Source organism: Phalaenopsis equestris, unplaced genomic scaffold (assembly GCF_001263595.1).
Source record: "Phalaenopsis equestris unplaced genomic scaffold, ASM126359v1 Scaffold000226, whole genome shotgun sequence".
Taxonomy (NCBI): Eukaryota; Viridiplantae; Streptophyta; class Magnoliopsida; order Asparagales; family Orchidaceae; genus Phalaenopsis; species Phalaenopsis equestris.
In genome coordinates, this window is record NW_018164668.1 from 538,717 (window position 1) to 561,756 (window position 23,040).

General features: G+C 37.2%; 2 protein-coding genes across 3 annotated transcripts; both read right to left on the reverse strand.

Annotated features, from left to right (window-relative positions):
• Positions 1-229: 229 nt before the first annotated feature.
• Positions 230-1,350, reverse strand: LOC110023696 (RING-H2 finger protein ATL3-like). Its single transcript, XM_020723230.1, has one exon. The coding sequence runs from the start codon at positions 1,176-1,178 to the stop codon at positions 324-326; it is 855 nt and encodes a 284-aa protein (XP_020578889.1). The 5' UTR covers positions 1,179-1,350; the 3' UTR covers positions 230-323.
• A 3,451-nt stretch (positions 1,351-4,801) lies between these two features.
• Positions 4,802-21,373, reverse strand: LOC110023702 (peptidyl-tRNA hydrolase 2, mitochondrial-like). 2 transcript variants are annotated; one of them, XM_020723238.1, is made up of 7 exons: positions 20,686-21,362; positions 20,328-20,386; positions 14,419-14,478; positions 14,203-14,272; positions 9,749-9,818; positions 9,453-9,479; positions 4,802-5,176 (listed from the first exon to the last, which is right to left on the reverse strand). In XM_020723238.1, the coding sequence occupies exons 1-7, from the start codon at positions 21,016-21,018 to the stop codon at positions 5,127-5,129; spliced, it is 669 nt and encodes a 222-aa protein (XP_020578897.1). In that variant the 5' UTR covers positions 21,019-21,362; the 3' UTR covers positions 4,802-5,126. The 2 variants fall into 2 exon arrangements, 1 of the variants encoding a protein (XP_020578897.1); XR_002293931.1 differs by lacking the exon at positions 4,802-5,176 and having other exon boundaries at positions 9,452-9,479; positions 9,749-9,826; positions 20,686-21,373.
• Between the last annotated feature and the right edge of the window lie 1,667 nt (positions 21,374-23,040).

The following is a 23,040-nucleotide window of genomic DNA, read 5'->3' on the forward strand; positions in this document are numbered from 1 at the left end:
AGGTTACATAGAAGTTATATGAAGGTTATAAGAGATATAACGCGAATATAATGTCGATATAACGCCAACATAACCTCTATTATGTACGCAATGCTGCATTCGTCTTACTGACGCAAATTTTTACCATTTTTTAAGGAACCCTTTGATTGATTTTAAATGTTTCATACATACATACATACATATACAACAGTATTAAACAATATTATATGTAAAATTTGAATGCGGATATCCCGGCAACTTACGTAATATTCTCTCCATTTCAAAAACCTAAAAACTGAATTGTGCAGACAGAGAGCAGAGAAACAAATTCCTCTGCAAATGACTCACAATGAGCTTGCAGAAGAATTACCAGAGCTTCCCTCGCCATTTTCTGCTCCAGATACCTCCAATCCCTGCTCCACATCACCAACCCGAGGGCTGCTGCAAGAAGAACCGCCCGTCTTCTTCCCCATGCTGAAAATTGTTCTTCTCAAAGGCCACCGCTTTGGCGTTACAGGCGACTTCATGTCCTCCAGTTCAGACCTTATCGATGGCAATGAGATGAACCCCTCCGCTGATCGATTTGGAATCGAGATCACCAACACCCTCTCCGACGAACCAGAGGAGCCGGAGTTCTCTTCCTCAGATACCACTCTCCTTGTGCTAATCTGATTCCGATTCCCCCAAAACAGAACATCGGCGGGCAAATCAGGTGATTCATCCGATCGATGTTCATGATCTTCGACGGCCTCGGGACCGACAGAGCGGCGACAAATGGGGCAAGTGGAATGGGATTGAAGCCACGTATCGATGCATTGGAGGTGGAATCCATGGCCGCATTTCGGAAGCAAACGAGCCTCTTCGCCGGCGGTGAGTTCGGAGAGACAAACGGCGCATTCGAGTCCGTGCTTGAAATCGCTCGGTTTGTAGAGAGTGATTGGGATGGATCTGAGGATGGTGGGGTCGAGACCTGGATTTGGGAGTGAGGGATTGCCGGCGGGGAAGATGAAATGGGCGCGGCGGGGGGTGGATCTCGATCCCCAATGGTACTTGGCGTACAGGTATAGGAGGAAGACGAAGATAACTGTGAGGAAACAGAAGATCGCCGCAACGACAACCGTGAGCGTGCTTATCTTTATATCTGTTTTCGAGCTGCTAGTGTTGAAGCTGAGAGGGGAGGGTAAATCGTTTTCTGCCATGGGAGAGTTGTTTGGAAGCTAGGGTTTGGGAGGGGCGAAGGAGTGGTGGAGTATTATAGGAAGAAGATGACGGAAGGAAAGAATTAAGAGTTGCGAAGCTTGGATGTGAGGAGGAAGTTGACCGGCATTAATGGAGTTCAAAGTCTAGAGTTTTTTCTTCTGCGCGTGGATTTATTTCTTAATTGATTGTATTATTAAAATAAATATTTTAAAAAAAATTATTTAAATTTATAAACAAAAAGAGATTTTTTTATGGATAAAAAATACAAATTAAATTTGCATATGAGATTTTGTGGGTTTAGAAGTACATAAATTAATATTAAATGATTGAAAAATTATGGATCTAGATATTTATTGAATTTTAATATATTAATTTTATTGTAATAATTTTTATTGGAAGTGAAAAAATTTATAATGATAGAGTGGGATTAATTTTTTTTTTAGAATTATATAAAAATTCAACACATGGATAAATGAAGAGTTAAAAGAAGAGACATTATGTAAAAAACTAGCTAAAAAAATCACTTGTTATGATCTAATGAGATTATAAGTTACAAGTATCATACAACAATAACTTAGAAATATGAATCAATTTACAACAGATGTAGGATAATAGTTGGGTCATAACAGTAGTCCACAAAGATTGCTGATGACTGTTGGCTTTAAGCTTTCTTCAGAAGTCTTGACTCAGCCCTCCCCCTTTTTTAAAAGGATGTTTTGATAAATTTAGCTAAAATCCTCAATTACTTCATGAGACACTCCCTGTTGATTCATCTACTCATTAAAATATAAGCACTTTAAATTTGTATATTATTTGACATTCCAATTAATGATTTTAAACTTCTAATTATATTTCAAGTACTAAATCTAATTATACTTTAAGTACTAAACCTGAGCTTATTTGAACTCAAATTGAATCACCTGCAGTGCCGTTAGGTTTATATCGCCGAGTAGTTAATTTAAGTATAAGTTTTCTGAAATCAAAACTCATAATTTTTAAATTTCATTCTAATTTATTTTATCCAACATGTATTGGGATTCATGTCAGATCAAGTAGATCAGTTTAGTAACATTAGTCTTCAATACAATTACACGTAGCATAAAAGATATACTTATGTGACAAAAAAAAATATAATAAGGGGGCGGAACTACAAGAATTTAAGAGTGGGCAAATTTTAATTGGTATTTCCCACAAATGTTGTTTAATTCAATAGCCACAACACAATTATAATTAAAAGCTATCTTTTTTGCAGTATTGTGGGCTTGAATATTCACAACAATAAGAAGAGAATTTAACGCCTTAGTTTTATATCAAGATCCGACACGGGTATAAATTAAAAAAATATATATATTGAATGTAAAACCAAAATTTTTACATGAAAAATTTAGACTAAATAATTATGAAACTTGTCCTAATTCAAATAATCTACTATCCAAGTGAGGTTATATAAATTTCTCTTTTCCTCAATCAAATAATGGTTAGCTAGAAGCTCATGACATAGCCTAGAAGCTCATGCACAGATTTACGATAAGATGTAATGAGCGGGGAAAAGACCTCAAAATCGGTGCCTCGATTCAGAGGAATGGAATCTGATAAAGGTTAGCTAGGTCGTTATAAGACTGAAAATTTCTCATAAATAATAAGGAGACCCGCTTTCTTTGGTAGGGCCATCTTCCAGGGTTCATCCTATAGCTACTTAGGATCCGATCTATAGCGCGCCATACAATACCAACCTTTCTACATCAAGATGTTGAGTGGTTAGAAGTTTTCTTTTCTATGTGACACTAGCGCCTTGGTAGGAAGAATGACCATGGACCGGGTGACAACGGGCTTCTAACATAGAAATGAAGAGTTAGCCAAGTCGAAAGGAAGGGATCACTGAAGTAGGGGATCGAAGGTAATAAGCTTACCTTCGTAGAAAGAAAAGAAGCAGTTGTTTACTTGACTGTTGATGACAAAAAACACAGTCTTTCCTCAAACTTTTCTAACTGAATGCTATGCTCCTTGTCAGTCGCACCTAGTTTAATAAGTAATGTATTCTTGCTTACTCGTCAAAGATAAAGAAAGATAGGAGCACCTGACTTGACTGAAAGCGCTTATTGCTCAAAGCAGTCAGTAAGAAAATCTCGGGCTCGGGCAGCAATACAACACCGATAAGATTAGATTGCTACCTTTGCCCACCGCGTGTATCCTTACTTTACAGCTCAAGTGTAAGCTTATATCCTTTACGATGTGAGAGTGAGTACGAGCTCTAAGCGGGTGAATTATAGGAAAGAAAAAAAAAAGCAATTTACTGCAATGAGATGTAATGAGCGGGGAAAAGACCTCAAAACCGATGCCCCGATTCAGAGGAATGGAATCTGATAAAGGTGAAATTACAAAATATAAAATACTAACTTAGCCTCTTGTGGTTACAATTTATAGTGTTAGAGAACCGGTGTTGGGTGCTAACAAAGAGCAAATGACAAACCAGACAACAATGAGACCGGGAATATTACAAGAGTGAGATATTAATCATCAAACATTGGATTAAAGCTATTAAAATCTCTAAGCTCTCTTCAAATTAATGTTAATATCTTTAAATAAAATTTGTTTAGATTACGAATTAGTTAAAGTCGAAAGTTCAAAAAGTTTTAAAGTTTATTTTAGAGGTTTTTTAATTCAAATGTTGAATCAAAATATTTATGGGATAGAACACCATTTGCAATCCTTAAAATACAACAATAAAATTGAAACTTAACCATTCTTTTAATAGTAGAGGATATCGGGTAGCCACGAAGACGAGCAAAAAGCCAACAATAAGAGAACATCTATCATTGGCAAGCGAAATTCTATGATTGGCAGGAAGGTAAGGAGTCAAATAACCTTAGACAATCAAATCGATTGTTCTCCTTATCGGAAAGGAGATCAAACGATCATGATGATTGGCTTCATTCTTTAATAAATGTTTAACATTGATAGGTGTCAGGCAATAGTCAATAGGAAACATTAGAAAATGGGTGATGGCGAGCGATTAACTTTGTCATTTTTCTATTATAAGGAGAATTCAATGATGATGTTTGTCATATTTCAGATATTGATCACCGATAGGAGTCAGGCGACAATTAATAGAGAACAATTAAGAGTTTCATTATAGTGAACAATTAACTTGGTTGTTCTCCTCATAAGAGAGAATATTGAATGATCGTGAATATAAACATCAATGGCACGCATATCAATTATTACAAGGCATTAGACAACAATTAATTGGAAACATTGAAAGTCCAATAATAAAAGGTAATTGTCTCTCATTCTCCTGATGTGATTGAAAATATAAGAGAGTAAGAAGAAAGGCCTCAAGAGGGTTTTGAAAGACATTTGTCGAGCACCGACCATCACCATTGGCATGCATTAAGCAACAATCAATGAGGAATGCAGGAAGTCAAATGATAATGGACTACCGAGTTGATGTTGTTATGCTCCCAATAAAAGAGAATATTGGACAACTAAGAGAGTAGAAAATGACAAAGCAAGCAAAAATCTTAAAATTAGAAAGATTGAAAACTAAATTTAATCACTGAGCTCCTCAGATGAGCTTCCATCAGCAATTAGGCATAGACTGTCTATTATAATTGTTGCATGATAAAGTATTTGCAATGATTAAAAAAAATTTCATCTTGATATTGAAAAAAGTTTGAAAAAATGATGATGGCATACCAATAATCAGCTCGGCCCCTTGATCCTGTTAAGGATAAGCCAGGAAGGCATGCCTGAAATTCGTTTGAATGAGATCTAATTTTACAAATTCCAGAATATAACAAATTAGATACCCCGATACTGTCGGTTTGTTGATAGTAAGAATCAAATTCTATGGTGACTTTTATGAGCACCCGGCATTAAACTTCAGATCAGATTTTAAAACGTTCCCTTTAGTGATCAGATTGAGATGTTTACTCTTGAATGCCATGCTACAAAAGCTTTAATCCACCGGTTACATCATCAACCACATCAGCAGGTCCTGTTCAGGGACAAAGCGTTAAGAAATTTGAAGTGAAACATGGTAGCTGGGGAATGAATAAAGCTATAGTCCACAAATAAATCTTCAACTAAAACAGAATTCTCAATATTTCAATATATAATTGTGTGTGTGTGTACATTTGGAAAAGAATTGGGCAAATAATTATTGGCATTCTCTCAATTTGTTGATTCAATTATCGTTCGAGGATCACCAATCATGTTCAACTTGCTTAATTAACTGTGTGAAAATGTGTTTTACCATGATAGTCACCAAGATATTTGCTAAGCGTAACCAATAGCTTTCACCTTAAGTTCTAGAGAATAATCAATCTAACAATAACTATTTAGCCTAGAATGGAGTGAATGAATCATGTTCACAAATTGATCTGACTCTATTGTAGTAGAGAGTTCAAGTTAGAGCCTGAAGTCAAATTACGGGGGAGAAGCTTGACCTCAATCATAACTCAAACTTACATCTAGCAGCAAGCGTATAATGAATCCAGTGGAAATGATGAAGTGTGAGCTCAGGTGGTGACACGAGGCTCCCTGGGGACTGAATCGACTCGGCCGCTAGGACCGATTCAGCCATGGGGTTACTAGGGCTGGTCATCTCCTATTTTGGGGCTAAGGTTGCTACCCAAAGGGAGAGGCATCCTCTTCCTAGTTTTCTATTCTAAGGTTAGTTTTTGTTAAGATTTATGTTTGGACAGCCGCCTGAATCGCCCTTTTCTCTTCTATAACTGTATCGGAGAGCGAGTGGTGCTATGGTGGTATTTCGCTCCGAGGTGGTGATTATCCCCGACTTCACCCACCCCGCAACCTCCCTCTTGCCAGCTTCGTCGCCGTATCAGCTGCAGTTCGCCCTAAAGACAGTAGTTCTGCTGTCTACTGCAGCCCCGAAGCCACTGCAGGGCACCTTCCTCTCGTCATTCCAGTAGCATCCCCAACATTCCAGGTCCGTCTCCCTCCCTCTAGCACCTGCCTTCCCAACTTGAACCGCATTTTGCTAGTGCTGCCTGGCCCCCACATCTTCCACCTGCCGCTCAGCGTCCCAGCCGCACCAACCCTCTGCTGGCTGTTGTTATCTAACCGCAGTCCCTATAAATCAGCCCAACCCCGTTACCACCCTGCAGCCAGCAGCAAATGTCCCCTACCTTACTGTCAGCTGTCGTCGAACCCCTCCACCCTACCTGTTGTTTCAGAAAACCCTCTTCCACCCTTCCAGCTGACGCCACAAACCCCTATCTTTGAGTGTCAAGACGTCCACCTGACGAAATGGCTAGTTATCAGCAAGTTAAAAAAGAGTGTTATTTTGGTAAAATAATTTGAAAGACGTACTTTTGCTTGAAGGAAAAGACAATATCACTATCTGATCCACGATGAAATAGAAGATGCAGAGTCATTTCTTAACAGCTCCCTACAAACTGGCTCTTCATACCCTAGCTTCTAAAATAGAGATACCACATTGTCGAAAAACCACCACATCTTACAAACAGGGTTCAACCTTAGGATCTTACAGCTAGAGTGCACTCCGGGAAATATCCAAGATAACCTCGCCTGAGAAGTAAATAGTTCAAAATGGACAACAGAGGGGGCCAATTCGCATTCTCAAATCTATCTCAACCAGAAAGTGTTTCAAGTGTCATGGATTTGAGCATATTGAAGCAGATAACACAACTAGGGGTGATTTATTTCACCGAACAGGGAGTTGTTGAAGAAAGTAACAATGACAGTTGAAACTGAAAAAGACGAGGACACAGAAGAGGGATCAGATTCCAAAGGATAAGAATGAAAAGCACGTAGCTCAAGATGATGGCATAAAGGAGGCTCCAACATAATTCACATTGGTGGTCCAAGATGGTCCTAAGTATGAGGAACCGACAAAAACACTTGGCAATCCCAGATAAGAGAAATCCAGACTTTTTAAAGGCTCCTTCCTGAGTAACCCCTACTGAGAGAGGTCCAACAAGTCAGAAATAGGGGTCTTCTATGCCAAGTCTGAAAGATTATATGGACTTATTCTGATATTAAATTCAGTTCAACCAGCAGAATTTCAAACATTATAGATGAACCACAACTTTGAATATTGTCTTGGAAGCTTGATGAGGAATAAAATTCTTCAGTAGGATACAGGTCCTATCAGAGAAGAAGAAGAGCCCTCTTCTGAGTGGTAGCTAGTGTGAGTTGTGTCCATCAAATCAAAGATGTACAACTTAGTTTATCAGACACACCCAACCAAGTACGATGAGTGAGAGAAGCATTATATATTTACATATTTGAGCTTTTGCTTGTGAGAATCTACGTTGTTATGTGACTCCGACTCAGGTTGTGCAAAGAGAGAATGGATACTTATTCTATTAGAATGTGTTTTAGAATGTCCACACCTACACGATAGACTTGTTGGAATATTGTGTCATTTTTGATACCTTCAACAGAACCAACCTAACCACTATAAGGAGAAGAAAACTTCAATATATGAGGTTGAAACTCCCCTAACCCCAAGACACTGACACGGGAGCTTTCGCTCCACTACTCTAGTAGTGTTACAATAATGTTGGAGCAATTTTGTGATCCTAGTTACAGCAGTTTTATAGTAATGTGCGCGTAAAAAAGTTGTGGGAGTTGATCCCGTAATTTCACCCATCCATACCCGAAAGGGCCGACAGGCTCTCCGACGACTGTTTGGCACCTCCTTTTCATAAAGGGAACCTAAATATCTAGGGCTTGTTTATTTGATTTTATTGTTTGAGGTTTTCAATTTTTCATGTGTTTTATTTAGGACGGCCATTGGCGTCTGTTTCTCCCTTCGAGGGTTGTATCTGAGAGATTGAGTGGTGTTTTAGTTGTTTCTCTCCCTCGAGGTGGTGATTATCTTCCTTTATCCACCCCCCTCTCTCATCCCCACCGTATTCCTCCCACTTTGTTGCCTCGCATTCCCCCTCGCTGCAAAATAAGTTGACTTATTTAGTGTTTTGTAAACCTATGAATTCTTAAATTTCACTGCAAAATTTGCATACATAACGTCATAATAATTGTATTAAAAACCCCAAAAGAGCTCTTAGGGGTGGTGAGCAGCCCAGGACTTAAATATTGTTTTTCAGCCCTTCAATTAGCCGATGTGGGACTTTTTATCTGTGACATTCTCCTTCACTCAATCACGTGACGCCCTCTTCACGGATCGGCTCCACCGAGGGTCTCATTGACTATGGAGAATCCACACACCTGACAGACAGTAAGAGTTTTCTTGGGAGGTGACAAGTAGTATCGACTTCCCTGTAGAGTAATAGGATCGCATATAAGAAAATCCAGATCTAGATATAATAGAGAGCTAAGAAGAGCTATAGTGTTAACAAGGAGCCAACTTCCCAAACATTGTAATCAGTGGTTGGCAAATAAAACAATTTCAACATGAGCAAACAACATTGGGTACCAACATGAGATCTACAAAAATAAGGAAACAAAGGATACCATACCCACAAGAGGAATTGTGAAGGATTGGAATAATGCATTGTACTAGGAATTTAATGAGTGGAGAAACAAGACAAACTACAATAATAAACCAAAATACACTAGAGAATACACCCCACTCATATAAATGCCAACATCATAAGCATGGTATCTTCAAAAGAATCTAGAAAACAAAAAATAAGACAATTAAAATTAGGTTCAAAACTCGTAATGTCATTATGCTCATCCTAACAAGCATATTTTTTGTTCTGATCAATTGTAAACTTGTAAATATTCATCACTATCGCTCTTCCATTTCTTTTCATATATTTTATTCCAAAATCAACTTTGTAATTTTCTTAATCTACAAACATACCATCAGCATTCTTAAGACCACAATTTCATTCTTTGTCCTACTCGTTTTCTCTTGCATGCTAGTCTATCTCCATTCCTATCACCACTCTTACCCGTGCTTCTCATAATCTCTTTATTAGGCATGCACCATTACATGAACTTTCATTAATATATAAGCTTCTTCTTCCTTCTAACCCTTTCAAACAAACCCAAACCTATCGCCCCGCTTTCGTGTCTTTTACCAAATTGGTGGAAGGACATTATATTATCTTTCGACTTCACTATAGTCCATTTCTAGATCATCCCTAGCTATGTTATTGTACTTCTGGCAGTTTTATAAACTAAACAAAATTCCCTCAACAAATTCATCTAGAGTACCTAAATCGTTAACAAGAAATGCCACCCCAACCAAAAACAGGCCACAGATCTCAATTAAATGAAAAATCATGAAATATTAAAATAAGCAAACGACTTACCAAGAATGGCCATCACTGTCCTTGAATCTGCAAGAAATGATAAACAATCAGATCTTATTTGCTATTCTGATATAAAGTCATTGATGAAATGAAAATAGATTAACCGGTATTTGTTAAAAGGAAATTATAAATTGTGGTAGCAAGAAGTCAAGTTAACGCAATGTTTGTTTAAGTGGGTAGGGTTTTTGCATTCAGGTAAGATGGAATTATATTGCTTTGCCGAAAATAACACAAAACAAGTGACAAAGAGACAGAAGGTCAGAGAATAGCAGAAAAGAAACTCTTTCACGACTTACTCGGTGCAATTTGAGTCCTTCCGGCATCAATGGTTATATGGGTTGGCAGCTTCAAGGATTTTGCTCTTTCCTGAGAAACTTCGGAAATTATATGAGCACAAATTTCTTAAGTAAAACACTAGCAATTTGAATTTTAGAAGATTTACATAAATACCACTCAATTGGTGAATCCCCATGTATTTACATATCTAACATCTCAAATTCGATTTTTACATATATACCAACCGTACCTATGCACAAAAATGAGTATTTCACTTTTTAAAAGTTAAAACAGTGACATTTTTTATGAGCTATGTTGAAAGAATCCGATGATATAAATGTGAAAAATAAATTGTAGGTGTTAGATATGTAAATACATGGGAAATGGGAGATAAGTATGTATATGCCCCAGTTTTGCATTAATCGATTGTAACTCTCCTTTGAAAATGTTTATGATATCCCTGTACTCTATCATAGATACGTAAAAGAGGGGATTTGCTTCCATATTTGGGCAAACATAACATTCAGGATATAACTACACCAGGATGTGTGGATGCATTAAAATATAAGGGCATGAAATGCTTAGCACACATCACAAATACGAGCAGAACATGTGACCAGCCCATATTAACATGGAAAATAAATGTCAGATACTACCCATTAAAAAGGAAATTCTGATATAAGCGTCCAATGTGGGAGCGACATAACTGCACTTTTTAAGCATTTAAGGTTCTTTTTTGGGGTATGGGAATAGAGTTTGAATAATGGCTTTCTATGTTGATAAAGGTTAGTATCATTTATTTACTAATAATTAGAAAATTTATTTTCATTTAATTGAATAAGACTTTTATTTGAAATTTTTTTTAATATTTGTAAAGGTGAATCTGCTGTTCATACTTTGATTATTTTAAATATTAAAAAAAATTATTCCTGGTGCTTTTCACATTGAAATCAATAAACTAGAGCTGCAAATACACCAAAAACTTTGTTACTGACTACCATACCACAAAAACATTTTAAGTTCACCAAAACTACCATGTAGGAAATTGCGACAAAAATCTAAACAACCACCTCTCTGACGTATACCAAGCAAAATATCTCAGATGGGCCACTTCCCATCTCCTTTTGGCGAAGTAGATGTTATATATGGTAGCGCTCCCATGAAATTCTCCAGAAAAAAGGTTCATCCCTTTTATTTTCATGAGATTCCTCCCAAGTTTCTTCTCAGCTCTTGTAAAGTTCATATTTCACTAAAATAAAGCTCGAAAACAAATTACCCCTCTCATCTTTGTTATTTTTCCGTAAGCAGGTGAAAATCTGAATCACTAATCCCTCTACCTTCTTTCATGACCGGTTAATATAATTCCTTCTCCAATCCTCAACTTTCGCTTCCTTCACTAACTCCTCAAGAAATCATCCAACATGCATCAACTTAACTGACATTACCCAAAAGTCACTTTGCCTGCAAGAACGTTGTCCATAAAATATGAACAATTTTTAAATTTGGAAGAAGATGATAATAGGTGGTAGAGGGTGTTGGTTCATATTGATGCAACTTAAAAAAAATTCATTGTTAACTAGAGTAATATACACGGAAAAAGACGGAGTTATGATGAGAAAATAACAGCATTTAGGTCTTATATATATATATATATATATATAGGTAAAGATTAAGTGGTATGTATGTTAATGACCCTTTAATGATTTAGTTAGTACTCACTAGATCGCGAATCCTTGACCGAAGACCAAGATGGAAGATCCGAGCATTAATTGAAGTAAATGAGGGGGCCTGCGACATTATTTTTTTAATTTTGAGAAAGCCCAAAGGCTAATATATTAAAAGAAAATAAAGATACATCAAGATTGTGTGGAAGAGCCCAAGCATGACACCCGTCCCCCACGATAATCATCACATACAAAAGGTTTCAAAAAAAAGAGAAAACACGGAAAAATACAATATACCAAAATAAAAAAAGCCAAAAAAACGTAGTATCAAGTAGCTAGAGAGCGACCCAATTTTCCTTTGCCTCTACCTCTACTTCTAGGAAAGAAGCCAAATAATAAATTGGTAAGATGAGTGTCATTGTCAGTAGTGACCAAAGTATCATCCAATAAGGTTCCAAGCTCGAGTCGGCCTCCAGTCTTCTTCTTCCTCCTGAAATAGACCTGTCATTCTTCATCCAAAGATTGGCTCTCCTGATCAGTGAATTGGTCTAAAGTGTGTCGGACATATGTAGGATGTTGAATATTAGAAGTAACAGTTTGTTGTACCAGCTGATCTTTGATTGAATCAAAGAAATACTCTCGCGTGTCTTAGCATGTAAGAGAGTTTTCTTCAATAACAGTGAGTGATATAAGCTCTTTTAAATCTGTACCTATAGTATGATGTTCTTCATCAGGAACTACGATGTTGGGTAAAGGATCGGTTTGCACCTTCTCAGCAGGGATGGTAGGTGGCTGATCTTTAGCGATATCCAAAAGTTGTCCTGTGATAGCTTTCTCTCTAGATGGAAAAGATATGTCCAGAGTAGTGGGATTAGATCCATTCTTATTCACTTGATCTTTAGATTTCAAATTATGATTAAACTTATGATAAACTTATTATGACATTTATTAAGTGTATGCCCAAACATCTTACAATGAGAACAGTAAGACGGTCTATTCTCTAGGACGATTGTTGCCAATATCCATTATGAGTTATGCCCAACCAGACTTCAGTAACGTCAGGTAAAGTAATATTTTATTTCACAAGTAATCTAGCTATCTCTTTCAACAAATATTCTGGCCACAGAAGGTCTGGTTAGGTTAAAAGTAGGTAGATCAAGCTTCAAAGGGTCCCCAAGTATGACACCAATAGAGTAAAGAAACTGATAATGAAAAAAGTGCAGCTTGAGACTAGGTAGACTAAACCATACCGATACAGTAAGAGATTCGCGCTTGGGGTCAAAATCAGGAGACCACTTGAGTAGCTTCATTGGTTTACCAGCAATGTTGAGATATTTTTTGGAAAAAATCTCAGTGTAGTCTTCAGGCACGGTTAGTTGAATTAATACGTGTCTCCCATCCATGAGCCCCACTTTCTACTTTCCTGCTAATTTGAGATCGTCAAAAATTTTCTTGATAACATCCATAAGTGGGTGTCTCCACTGAAATTTTCCAATAAGAACAAACTTGAATTTATCAATCAGGGATGAAATTTCTAGCTCAGAGAAAAAATGTTGTTTTCCACTTGCTTGCAATCTTGATAAAGAGGAAATCACCTGTACCATCCCATTACACCTTATAACTTGAGGGGAAGATAACCGTCGTCTTCACTTGAGGATTACCCACCACATGGGCAAAGGAGGCTTTGTCAGGTTCAATCGAAGAAGAAGGAAGCTCCATCACAGCAAGAGAAGCCTTGCAAGTCCGGCAGAGGGTCAAGTAGGGTGGGTCAGAAACCGAAGAGACCAAAACTCGGTACAGTCGAGCTGTCGAGCTGAGTCGAGAAGGAAGACGAAAGGAGGAAACGAGGCGACCCCTTCCCGTCTTCCGTGAGATGTAATCGAACAGAACGAAGAGAAGCGAACTCTGTCAGAGAGGCGACGAGACGCGAGAGGAGAGACGACGAAACGCGAGAGGAGAGACGGCACCGACGGAGAGGAGACACGACGTTGGAGAAATGATCTTGCGGTAAGATAAGAGTTGCTAGGGTTCGACATGGGTCGAAACCCTAGCAGAGCCGAGTGTGGGAGACGACATCAAAATAACACACACACACACACACACACATATATATATAAATATATAAATATATATATATACATAAAGGAATGGTGAGAGGCTATTATACGAGTCTCAGTCATACCTCATGCGCCTAAAAATTTGAATACCACACCCTACGCTCAGGGGGAATCGAACCCCAGACCAAAGGGGACTTACAACTGACAAATAGATGTCCGACCAACTGATTTGAGTACGTGGCGCATATACATACATACATACATATAGATATATATATGTATGTATGTATGTATTTATGTATATGTGTGTGTGTTTGTGTATGTATACATACATACATGTATCCATACATATATATATAATTTATTTATATATTTTTTTATTGTGTTATGTCCAATTTGTATTTTTGTCTTGTATGTCTCAAAAAATTCTCATTGTCTACCGTGCAAGATTGTTGAACCTCAACTATTTCAACAATTTCAGAGATAATTAATAATCAACTTATCGTCTAATTTTACATAATTATTTTCAAGCATCTGTGCTTGGTACATGGCGTTTCCTTATGATGTCACCCAAAATCCAACAATAGTTTTTTTGTATTAAAATTTTACGCCAACTAAGTCCGCAAGATATCAAAGAAAAATGCAAATGCATATAGGTCACTTCATAGTTTATATGGGTCAGAAAATTATAGAACACCATATGTGAATAAGAACACTAGCATGTTCGTTGGAATGTTATAAAAATCAACATACCTGTAAAACAAGCATATCTTCCTCACTTTCAATTCTCAAAACCACCTTAACCTGTCCACACATTTCCCACCTGCGAAAAAAATTACACAAAATAAAAAGCAAAAGAGCCACATAAATAACAATATTTAAAAGTTCCAAAATTCAAAAAAGTATGTTACAGCAGAGGGAATTAGATAATTAAATGCAAAAGGACTGCAATGCAGATTACGGTTATACCTGTTTAAAGTTTTGGGTGCTCTGTTATGGAGTTTTTTATACAAGCCCAAAGTTGCATGGCTTTCAAAATAACAACACAGAAAAAAAGTATTAGTACTAAAGAAAGCAAGTTCAGCACTAAACAGCGAAGTGTATAATGTTGGCATTCTGGTTATACATTTAATCATGGAATAAATAACGATGTTCATGTAGCCAATAAGTGAGCAACAACAAAGAAAATGAATCAGTGAAACAGCATCTGCTCAAATTTCATCAGTGAAATTTAATTCCATACGTAAAACAGTCTGATTTTTTTAAAAAAAAATTACTGTCCTTGGCAAGCATGCTTTCACATAAGAAAGTTAAAATATTTCTATGTTGAATAAAAACCACCATCGTCCTTGAGATGAGTTTACTCGTAACAATTCATGGGAAAGTGCAGACTTCATGAATTCCTCTTTACTCTTGAGACAACTAATCTTAAGTAAGCGTAAGTTACACTAGAAAAAGTGAATCCTTATATAAGAGAGACAGGGAGAGATAGGCTATTATTATTTTAGAATGATTAAGCTCATTATCCTTCCACAACATTCTCCCTCCACTAAAAATTTTAAATGACTACAATTTAAAGTAATCAAAACTCATTAGTCGTGTAAAAATTATCTCAGAGATGTCTTTTAGCGGTAAATTCTAGCCAGTCATAGTTTTTGATTGTGAGTATGTGTGTGATAAATTTAATCCCAAAGTTTCATAGTTCTCCAATTTGATTCCTCACTTCACAAAATTAATCCAAAACAGTCCCTACAATAGAACATGTGATACAAGTTGATCTCACTGTAGTCCCCTTGATTATATGAAATTGATCCTAATTTAGTCCCTGAAGAACCATCTAGGGTGAATTTTGTATAGGAACGAGTAAATTGGATAAATATGATACTTTTAAACTAACTTGGCCAATGGACAAAGAACTATTATGGAGTTTAGCCCTATATATTACAAAATTCTTGGTCAGAGAATTATGCCCTTCAAAAATAAGATCAAAATTTTTCATTATCATTATCATTAAACTAGTGTCCTATATTATTTGATTAACTTCTAAGATCATTTGATCACCAATCAAGAACATCAATTTTTTTTTACATGGATGACTCTAACTGCATGAGAAGATAATTGAGATATTTAAGTGTAGAAACTTTCAAATAGCTGGAATCAAATGGATTATTACGGCATCTTACATATTCTAGAAAATTTTGATTGTTAAAATATGAGTACAATTAGACTTTTAAAAGGGCTTATACATATACTGCCTGGTCATCCATGTTTTCTTCACATGCCTATGAATAGTAAAATCGCCACAAAACAATGATAAAACATGTTTCATGCACGAGTTAAACTTGTAAAAAGCAATGATAATCAGGTGGCAATTACAAGTTGGTCTGAGAAACTCACATTTACTCAAGCACGTAACCAATCCAAATTATTAAACATGCTATAAACATTATTAATAATCCAACTATTCAACTTCAATTCATTTGTAAGAATATCCTATGAAAACCATCAAGTTCTTCTCATGCAAGGCAAACCAGTCATGGAGAAACTTTCCCAGCACCTGATAGATAATCAGTAGTTCTTATAAATGCAGAAAATCATACAGTTCATTGGTTTCAACTATTAATAAAGGCTAACAGGTTACACTTTAGAGTCGTGCATCAAAATTTAAATAGGAGGATAAATCTCTCTCTCTCTCTCTCTCTCTCTCTCTCTCTCTCTCTCTCTCTCTCTCTCTCTCTATATATATATATATATATGCTATTTGAAATTCAGGGCACTCCAAGCAATTCAGGTTTTCCTCCACAAATTAAAAAAAAATCAAAGTTTTTTCTCCTTTTTGTTCATTGAGACGATATATACAATTTACGTTCATGCCTGCTAGCTTTTACGTAACAGCACCACACTTGTTGCAACCAATATGCAGTCACACACTCGAAGTAGGCTTCCATTTCAGAGAGATTTAAAGAGCACCAAATGGGCAATTTTGATAATTGTATGTACATGTTTTACATATCAAGAAGACCAACAACTTATCACTCTATTATTATTTTTCCTTGTCTTTTGCGGTGTGACTTTTTTTTTTTTCAAAGGACGCAGTGAAGACACAGCTTTGCAAACGAAAAAAATCACAAAATATAAGGGGACAAAAAAAACAAAGAAAGACGGAGGACTGTAAAAATGGAAGAACAGATAGAAAATAAGACTACTATAGGTGTGGTGCAAGTAGAGTGATACAATCTAAGCATATGTAAGGCTCCAAGCAGATATTTCCATTGAGCGTATAGTTCATCTGAAAATTTTATTCATAACTGAGGCTTAGTTGGAAAATTTTTCAATAGCTTTTCTTTTTAAACCAGATTCCACAGTGCTAATTTGGGAAGAAATATGTGACTGAAAATTATAGTTCATGTCCACCTCCATGGCTTTACAACCGTGGACATTGCAAGACAGCTTGTCCGTCTATATTAGAGTGACAGTAACTTAATTTTCTATCAAGTTACGCAACTTAACAGCAACACAACATCACCAAATGAACCCAGCGTACTAGAGAGATTTAAGCAAATAAAATGCTTCAAGCAGATAGCTTGTTAAAAATTATCTCAATATAAAGATCAATTCTTCAGTAAGTTATAGTTCAGCAAGTTCTGAGCTGTTACATTTTTAAGAGCCAGATTTCCCGATTTTAATTTGTGTGATGACCAGCAATGGTTAGTGTTTATCACTGTAGCTATGAGTTTATATAGCATCAAAAAACAAAACGAAACTAATAGCATGATATTAGCATTACTAAATGAACTACGTAACAAAGAAATTTAAACAACAACGAAAGAAATCTACACACCCATAAACTAATTTTTTTAGTTTATCACTGTGAGTAGCAAATAGCAATGATAAAAAGGAATATTAGCACGGTATTAGCTTTACTAAATGTTCTAATTAACAGAGAAATTTAAACAAAAAAGAAAGAAATCTCAAGCTCATGTTGTACACGAGTTTACTTTTCTGCAGAAAAGGAGAGCCGATGACATTCTTGGGGAAGGAAGAGTGAAAGGGCAGACGCAGCAAGGGAAGAAGAATATGGCAGAAGTAATAACTGAAGATGCAACAAACAATGATGGTATCAGAAGAAATTACAGAATTAACGACATGGAGAGGAACAAATGTATTAACATTGAAAGGAATGGACGATTTCATTGCTAAGTCATTGCTAAGAGGAACAAAAGTATTGACAGTGAGTAAGATGGATAAAATCAAAAGATTCATCACAAGCCCTAATAGCATGTAATAAAGTAAATCACTCGAATCAGGGCCATCCAGGTTTAAATTCAAAATATGCAAATCAAGGCAATTTAAGAATTGATAGTGAGCGTGTAAGCCTATTAGCATTGAAGTCTAATAAGACTCCTAAAGAGAACAAAATTTGGGATTTGCTCGAGTTAAAACCAAATCTATCCACAAACATATTTTAAATTTTAAATTTCAAATGTTGTTAACCACAGGGGCTACTCGATTAAAAAAAAATTGATTCAGAGTATCCTAACCATTTGTTTGGCCAGGATAGGTCTCACAGTTTTTAGATTTGCATTAACATGAGTGCAATTCATGTGGAACTTATATTGCACTCATCTCAAAGCACCGATAGCCACTCTAGAAAAAACTTGCTTAATATTTCCTCATCCAAAATTTTTTCTACTTGATTTTGAGTCCTATTTGTGAAAAAAATTGGCACTTTCTAGGATAAAAATAAGTCAACTATTGAAGTCATAACCGAAGAAAATAAAAATAAAAATAAAAAAGCCAATCGGTAATTGCATATATCCATAACAAAATAACAACAAAAATCATAAAAATTTTGTTGACAGACTTAAGGGAATACTTTTAGCAAAGATATATAGAAGCACAATAAAATAAAGATTAAATAATATAAGGAAAAACAAGTCTTCAAATGATAGGTTGGTCATTGCTGCTTCAAAAAATTATGACCCACGTTTGCCTGACATTTGGCTGATGATATTTGCCCAAAAGCTACATCTCCCTCAGCCCAACCAATTAAAGATGAAGCGCAACTACTTGAAAGTTTTGAGATTTATCCTTATGCATAATGTTTAATGCAAATTTCATGCCACAATATTGAACATTGTTGAATCCAAATCTATCCATAGATGGTGAAGGTAAGTTAGATGGCCCGTGCATTTGGCCTTTGCAGGGTAGTTTGCATGCCTCATAGCCATCGCTCGAGCGCATATAGACATGCAGTACCAAAAATAAAGGGTTGCTCACGTAATCGCCTCAACCACATCCTCCAAGAAAGCATCGAAGCAAGATTCCATGGAAAAGAACACTTAGAGCGTCCTTCTGTTCACTTTTATTTATCTTATTAGAGCTCTTTTGTATTTTGGTCTTCCATCTTTCCTTATATTGTAAACTAGCTTAAAAACTAATCAATTAAATTTTGTATTGTGAATTTTCTGAAAATAATAAAATCAAAATCAGTCGTACCGATAACTTATTCATTTAGTTGAGCTATTGACATCTAATACTCCTATAACTCAATCAAAAAGTTGTTACCATAGTTCATTGATGTTCCAAACAAAAGTTCCATGTAAACATGGTGAATCATATCACGTAGATGATTTAAATAACAAAACTCTCAAAGTAATTTGAATCACAATTGAGGCATTAAGCCTAAATCCTGAGTAGGAAAATCAAGATTCAAGCCGAATGGTTATCAATATGTGAGATCCCACTTCATATTTAAAAAAGCACAGTCCTCAACATTTCTCTGTGGGAGAAGCATTCATAATAGAATAACTGAGGGATCAATTACAATAAAGATAAATGTCAATTGATGGAAAACATCATGTACCTACCGGTTAAGAATGTGCACATAATTAGATGATTCCAATAACAGTGATGAAAAAGATCTTGTAACTAACGATTAAGAATGAGCACAAAATTAGCTGATTCCAATAACAGCATCAAGACTAACAGATATCACTCTATTATACCACATATCCTTCTAATTCCACCATTATTATCATGTCCTTTAGGAATTTTCTCAAAATGGTTCATGATGCAATGAATATCAAGCTAGCTAGTATCAATATCAAAAGAAACATAAAACATAAATGAATGGGATTTGCTTTCTATACATATTGTGTTGTTTTATTCCCACTTCCTCAGCTTACAATATTCTGAGTTGAGTGTCCCAGCTCAAATCCAGCTCCAGAACCTCCACATATCACCTTAGAAAATTTCTGTGGTCTTCAGAAAGCAAAAACCTTCCTTAATTAGCCTGTATTGATAGTCTTCCGAGTTAGTGCACCATGTTTGTTTTGTTGCATGAAATATACAATTTGCCCGTCCAATAATATCTAAAAAGTACAGTCCCTCAGTCCAAACCAAGCAAACGCAAGGAAAAAGCATGCCCAGTATAGATGTAAGACAATTAGCATTTCAGCGCTGTATTTTGCTCATTTAAGGCTCAGACAAAGTAAATTAACGGAGCAATACTCAAAAATTTTTCTAGCCATGCTGTAGCTGCATTGGTTCCACTCACAAACATGGTTGCGCTGTCAACACTAAGATCATCATAGGTAGCTCTTCCTAATACACCTGCCAAGGTGAAACAATGCCACAGTGCTAAAAACTGTCTTCCCCAAATGAATGGAATGAATCACCCAAACATTTTCTAACATCTGTCAATTAAACTTCAACCCTATAAATTCTCGGATCACATTAATGAAGTTCTTAAGCAAGAAACAAGCTTTTCACACTGATTTCACAAATATAAAACATCCTCTGCAATACAGTTGAACTGTTATAGAAAGTCAATTCAAAGCATAATTTACATTGAGAGCGGGTAGACTAAAATCTACCTGCACTGAGCAGCAATCTTCCCTTTTCCCATCTTCAAATCGTTTCTAACAACAAGCACCTGCAATGAGAAATTTGTGCCACGTATGAAAATGCGCATACCCGCATACCTATTATCTTTCAAAAAGAATATATCGTTTTAAAGTTGACTACTTTATCAACACGATCTTATCTGTTTCATTCAGGGACTGATGATAGACCAGAAATATTACTAAAATCTCTATTTTAGTTAAAACATGCTACTTAGTCGATATATCAAGGGAAAATGTGGTGAAAATCAGAACTGATAAGTAAGAATGGCAGAAGGGGAATAAAACCAAATCAAGAAAAAAACAGCAGAAGAATGGATTCAGATTTTACCATTTTGAAGTCTTGGAGGATTTCCGCGAGGCTTTCTATCTCAAGGAGAGTAGGCTTCTTATACTTGCTTTTCTGAGCCACCACCTTCATCGCGTCTGTGTTCCTCTTGTCACCAGCCTTTCCCCGGACCACATCTTGGATATAGAAGAGAAGCCTCTGTGCACCTTTAATGCTCCTCTTCTTCAGATTTTCATTATCGTCATCGTCATCGTCGTCGGAATGATTGGGGGCACGGATAGAGTGAGCGGACAAAAGGTAACCAGCTGCAAAACACACGGCGCCCACAAAGGAGATGCTGCCGGCACTCAGCAGCAGAGAGACCGAAACCCCCATCGCCGGCGAATTGCCGCCACAACGCGGAGGCCGGGAATAACTTAATGGCTAACTGCTCCAAGCGATCGTGGCTTCGCCTGATGGAAACATGCCCGATTGGCTGAGACCCGAGAGCGGTCCTCGGCCTTCAAACAAATTTGCGTTCAAAGATCCAGTGTAGTCGTGCCAGGAGCTGTATCCAAACACTGTAAAATCGGATGACTCGTGAGGGGCAAGCTAGTCAAAAATATGTCAGCGTCAATCTTAAAAACCTTCTGTTTCATATGATGCGTTAGGGCAGGCTCCCAAGGAGTAACTCAAGGGCACACACATGTTCATGCGGCTCATACCAACCGGGCGTAATCCAGCCCTCATAACTAACTTCACTCAGCGATCCATTCAAAGGATTCTCTGATCTAATTTTTGGCACAACTTCAATCACTCGTCAAGACCGGATGGATGAGATAGTTTGCCGGTGCTAGTCTACCGGCCGCCAAAACAATGGTCGCCCGGGTCAAGCACCCAGCCGAGACCGGATGGATGAGATAGTTTGCCCGTGCTAGTCTACCGGCCGCCAAATAATGGTCGTCCGGGTCAAGCACCCGGCCGGGTGGGTGCCTTCTCAGTCTCCCGCCCTCATTTATGTGCATTATCGAAAATACCCCCTACGAGAAAGCTCAGGGCTTTCTTTGTATTATTATTAAAAATACATCTTACTAACCTTACTTTACTAGAGATACATGGTAAAAATAAGTCAACCACTTGCTTATAATTTTAAAGTTCATTATTGTGTTCTCTCTCTCTCTACTATTTTCTTCTCTTTTACATTTTTATTCCTTGGGTGTGTCGCCCAAACAATTTTGGATGTAAAATCCTGAAAGGTGGAGTGAGCGTTGATTCATATCGTCAATAAGAAGAGAAAAACAACACAAGAGAAAAACCACTAGAGGGACATAGCTAACGTGGAATGTACCAGAGAATTCATGGAGGAGTTCATGCAGCGGAAGAAGCAGGAGTTAAGAACCCAGATAGCAAATCAGGTGTCGGGGGTCTTGAGTCCTATTGTGGCTCTTGGGAGTGAACGTGCTTCTCGGGGGCAGAACCCTCCATGAGAGGCGGTGTTGGTGCACTACGGTAGAAGACTGAACCATTGCCCAAAGAGGGTCGGAGATTCACAGTACCACGATAGAGTTGGGTCTGCACATATGGGAAGACAATTATATAAGTGTATTGAGACACCACAGCTACTGGAGAACGCGTTCTCCCTCCAAATCTCAGGGGTTGAACCCCCAGAGAAGTTTAAACATCCGGTGCTAGAAGCTTGCGAGGATCAGTTAGATCCCAATGACACCTTGCTTCATTCTAATCATCAATGTGTCTGTTGAAGGTTTCTGATGCATTAAAATGCCAATAGTTTCTCACCACTCTAAGATCATCACCTCTGAGGTGGTTTAATTTAATACCAATCAGAGTGATTACTTATTTTTCTGGCTTCAAGAGACTTTTCTTGTCACAGTTTGCAAGCCCCCAGAGGCCAAAGAAGAGCGTGTAATTTTTGTGGTAGCTTAAACAAGGACCAAACAAAAGATTGCGCTCATTCATTTTGTGGTTCCGGAGGGATATGTTGGATGTGAATGATTTGGGACCTCGCATGGCCCAAGGAGTCTTAACACAGGGCCTAAAGTTTGAGAGGTTTTATTTTGACGTCAGCCTAGTGGAGCCTTTGAGTTTGTTTGAATTGCTGAAGATAGCCAATAAGAAGATTAACGCCTGCGAGAATGTCGTCGAGCCAAACTGTCAACATGTTGCTTCCAAAATAGACCCCCGTAAAACATTGGGTGGAGGGCAAAATAAAATCTATAATCGTTCGTCCATCTCCGACATGAAGACACTAGGACACCTCGTGATAATAGGGCGAACTGACCGAAACAAACAATCAAGGTGGTCAAGCAAGGAGTCACGACCAGTGACTAGCCCAGTACTATGAGCGACTGGATCAACAATACAATAGGCATTATGAGCATCAACTGGATGATTATGATG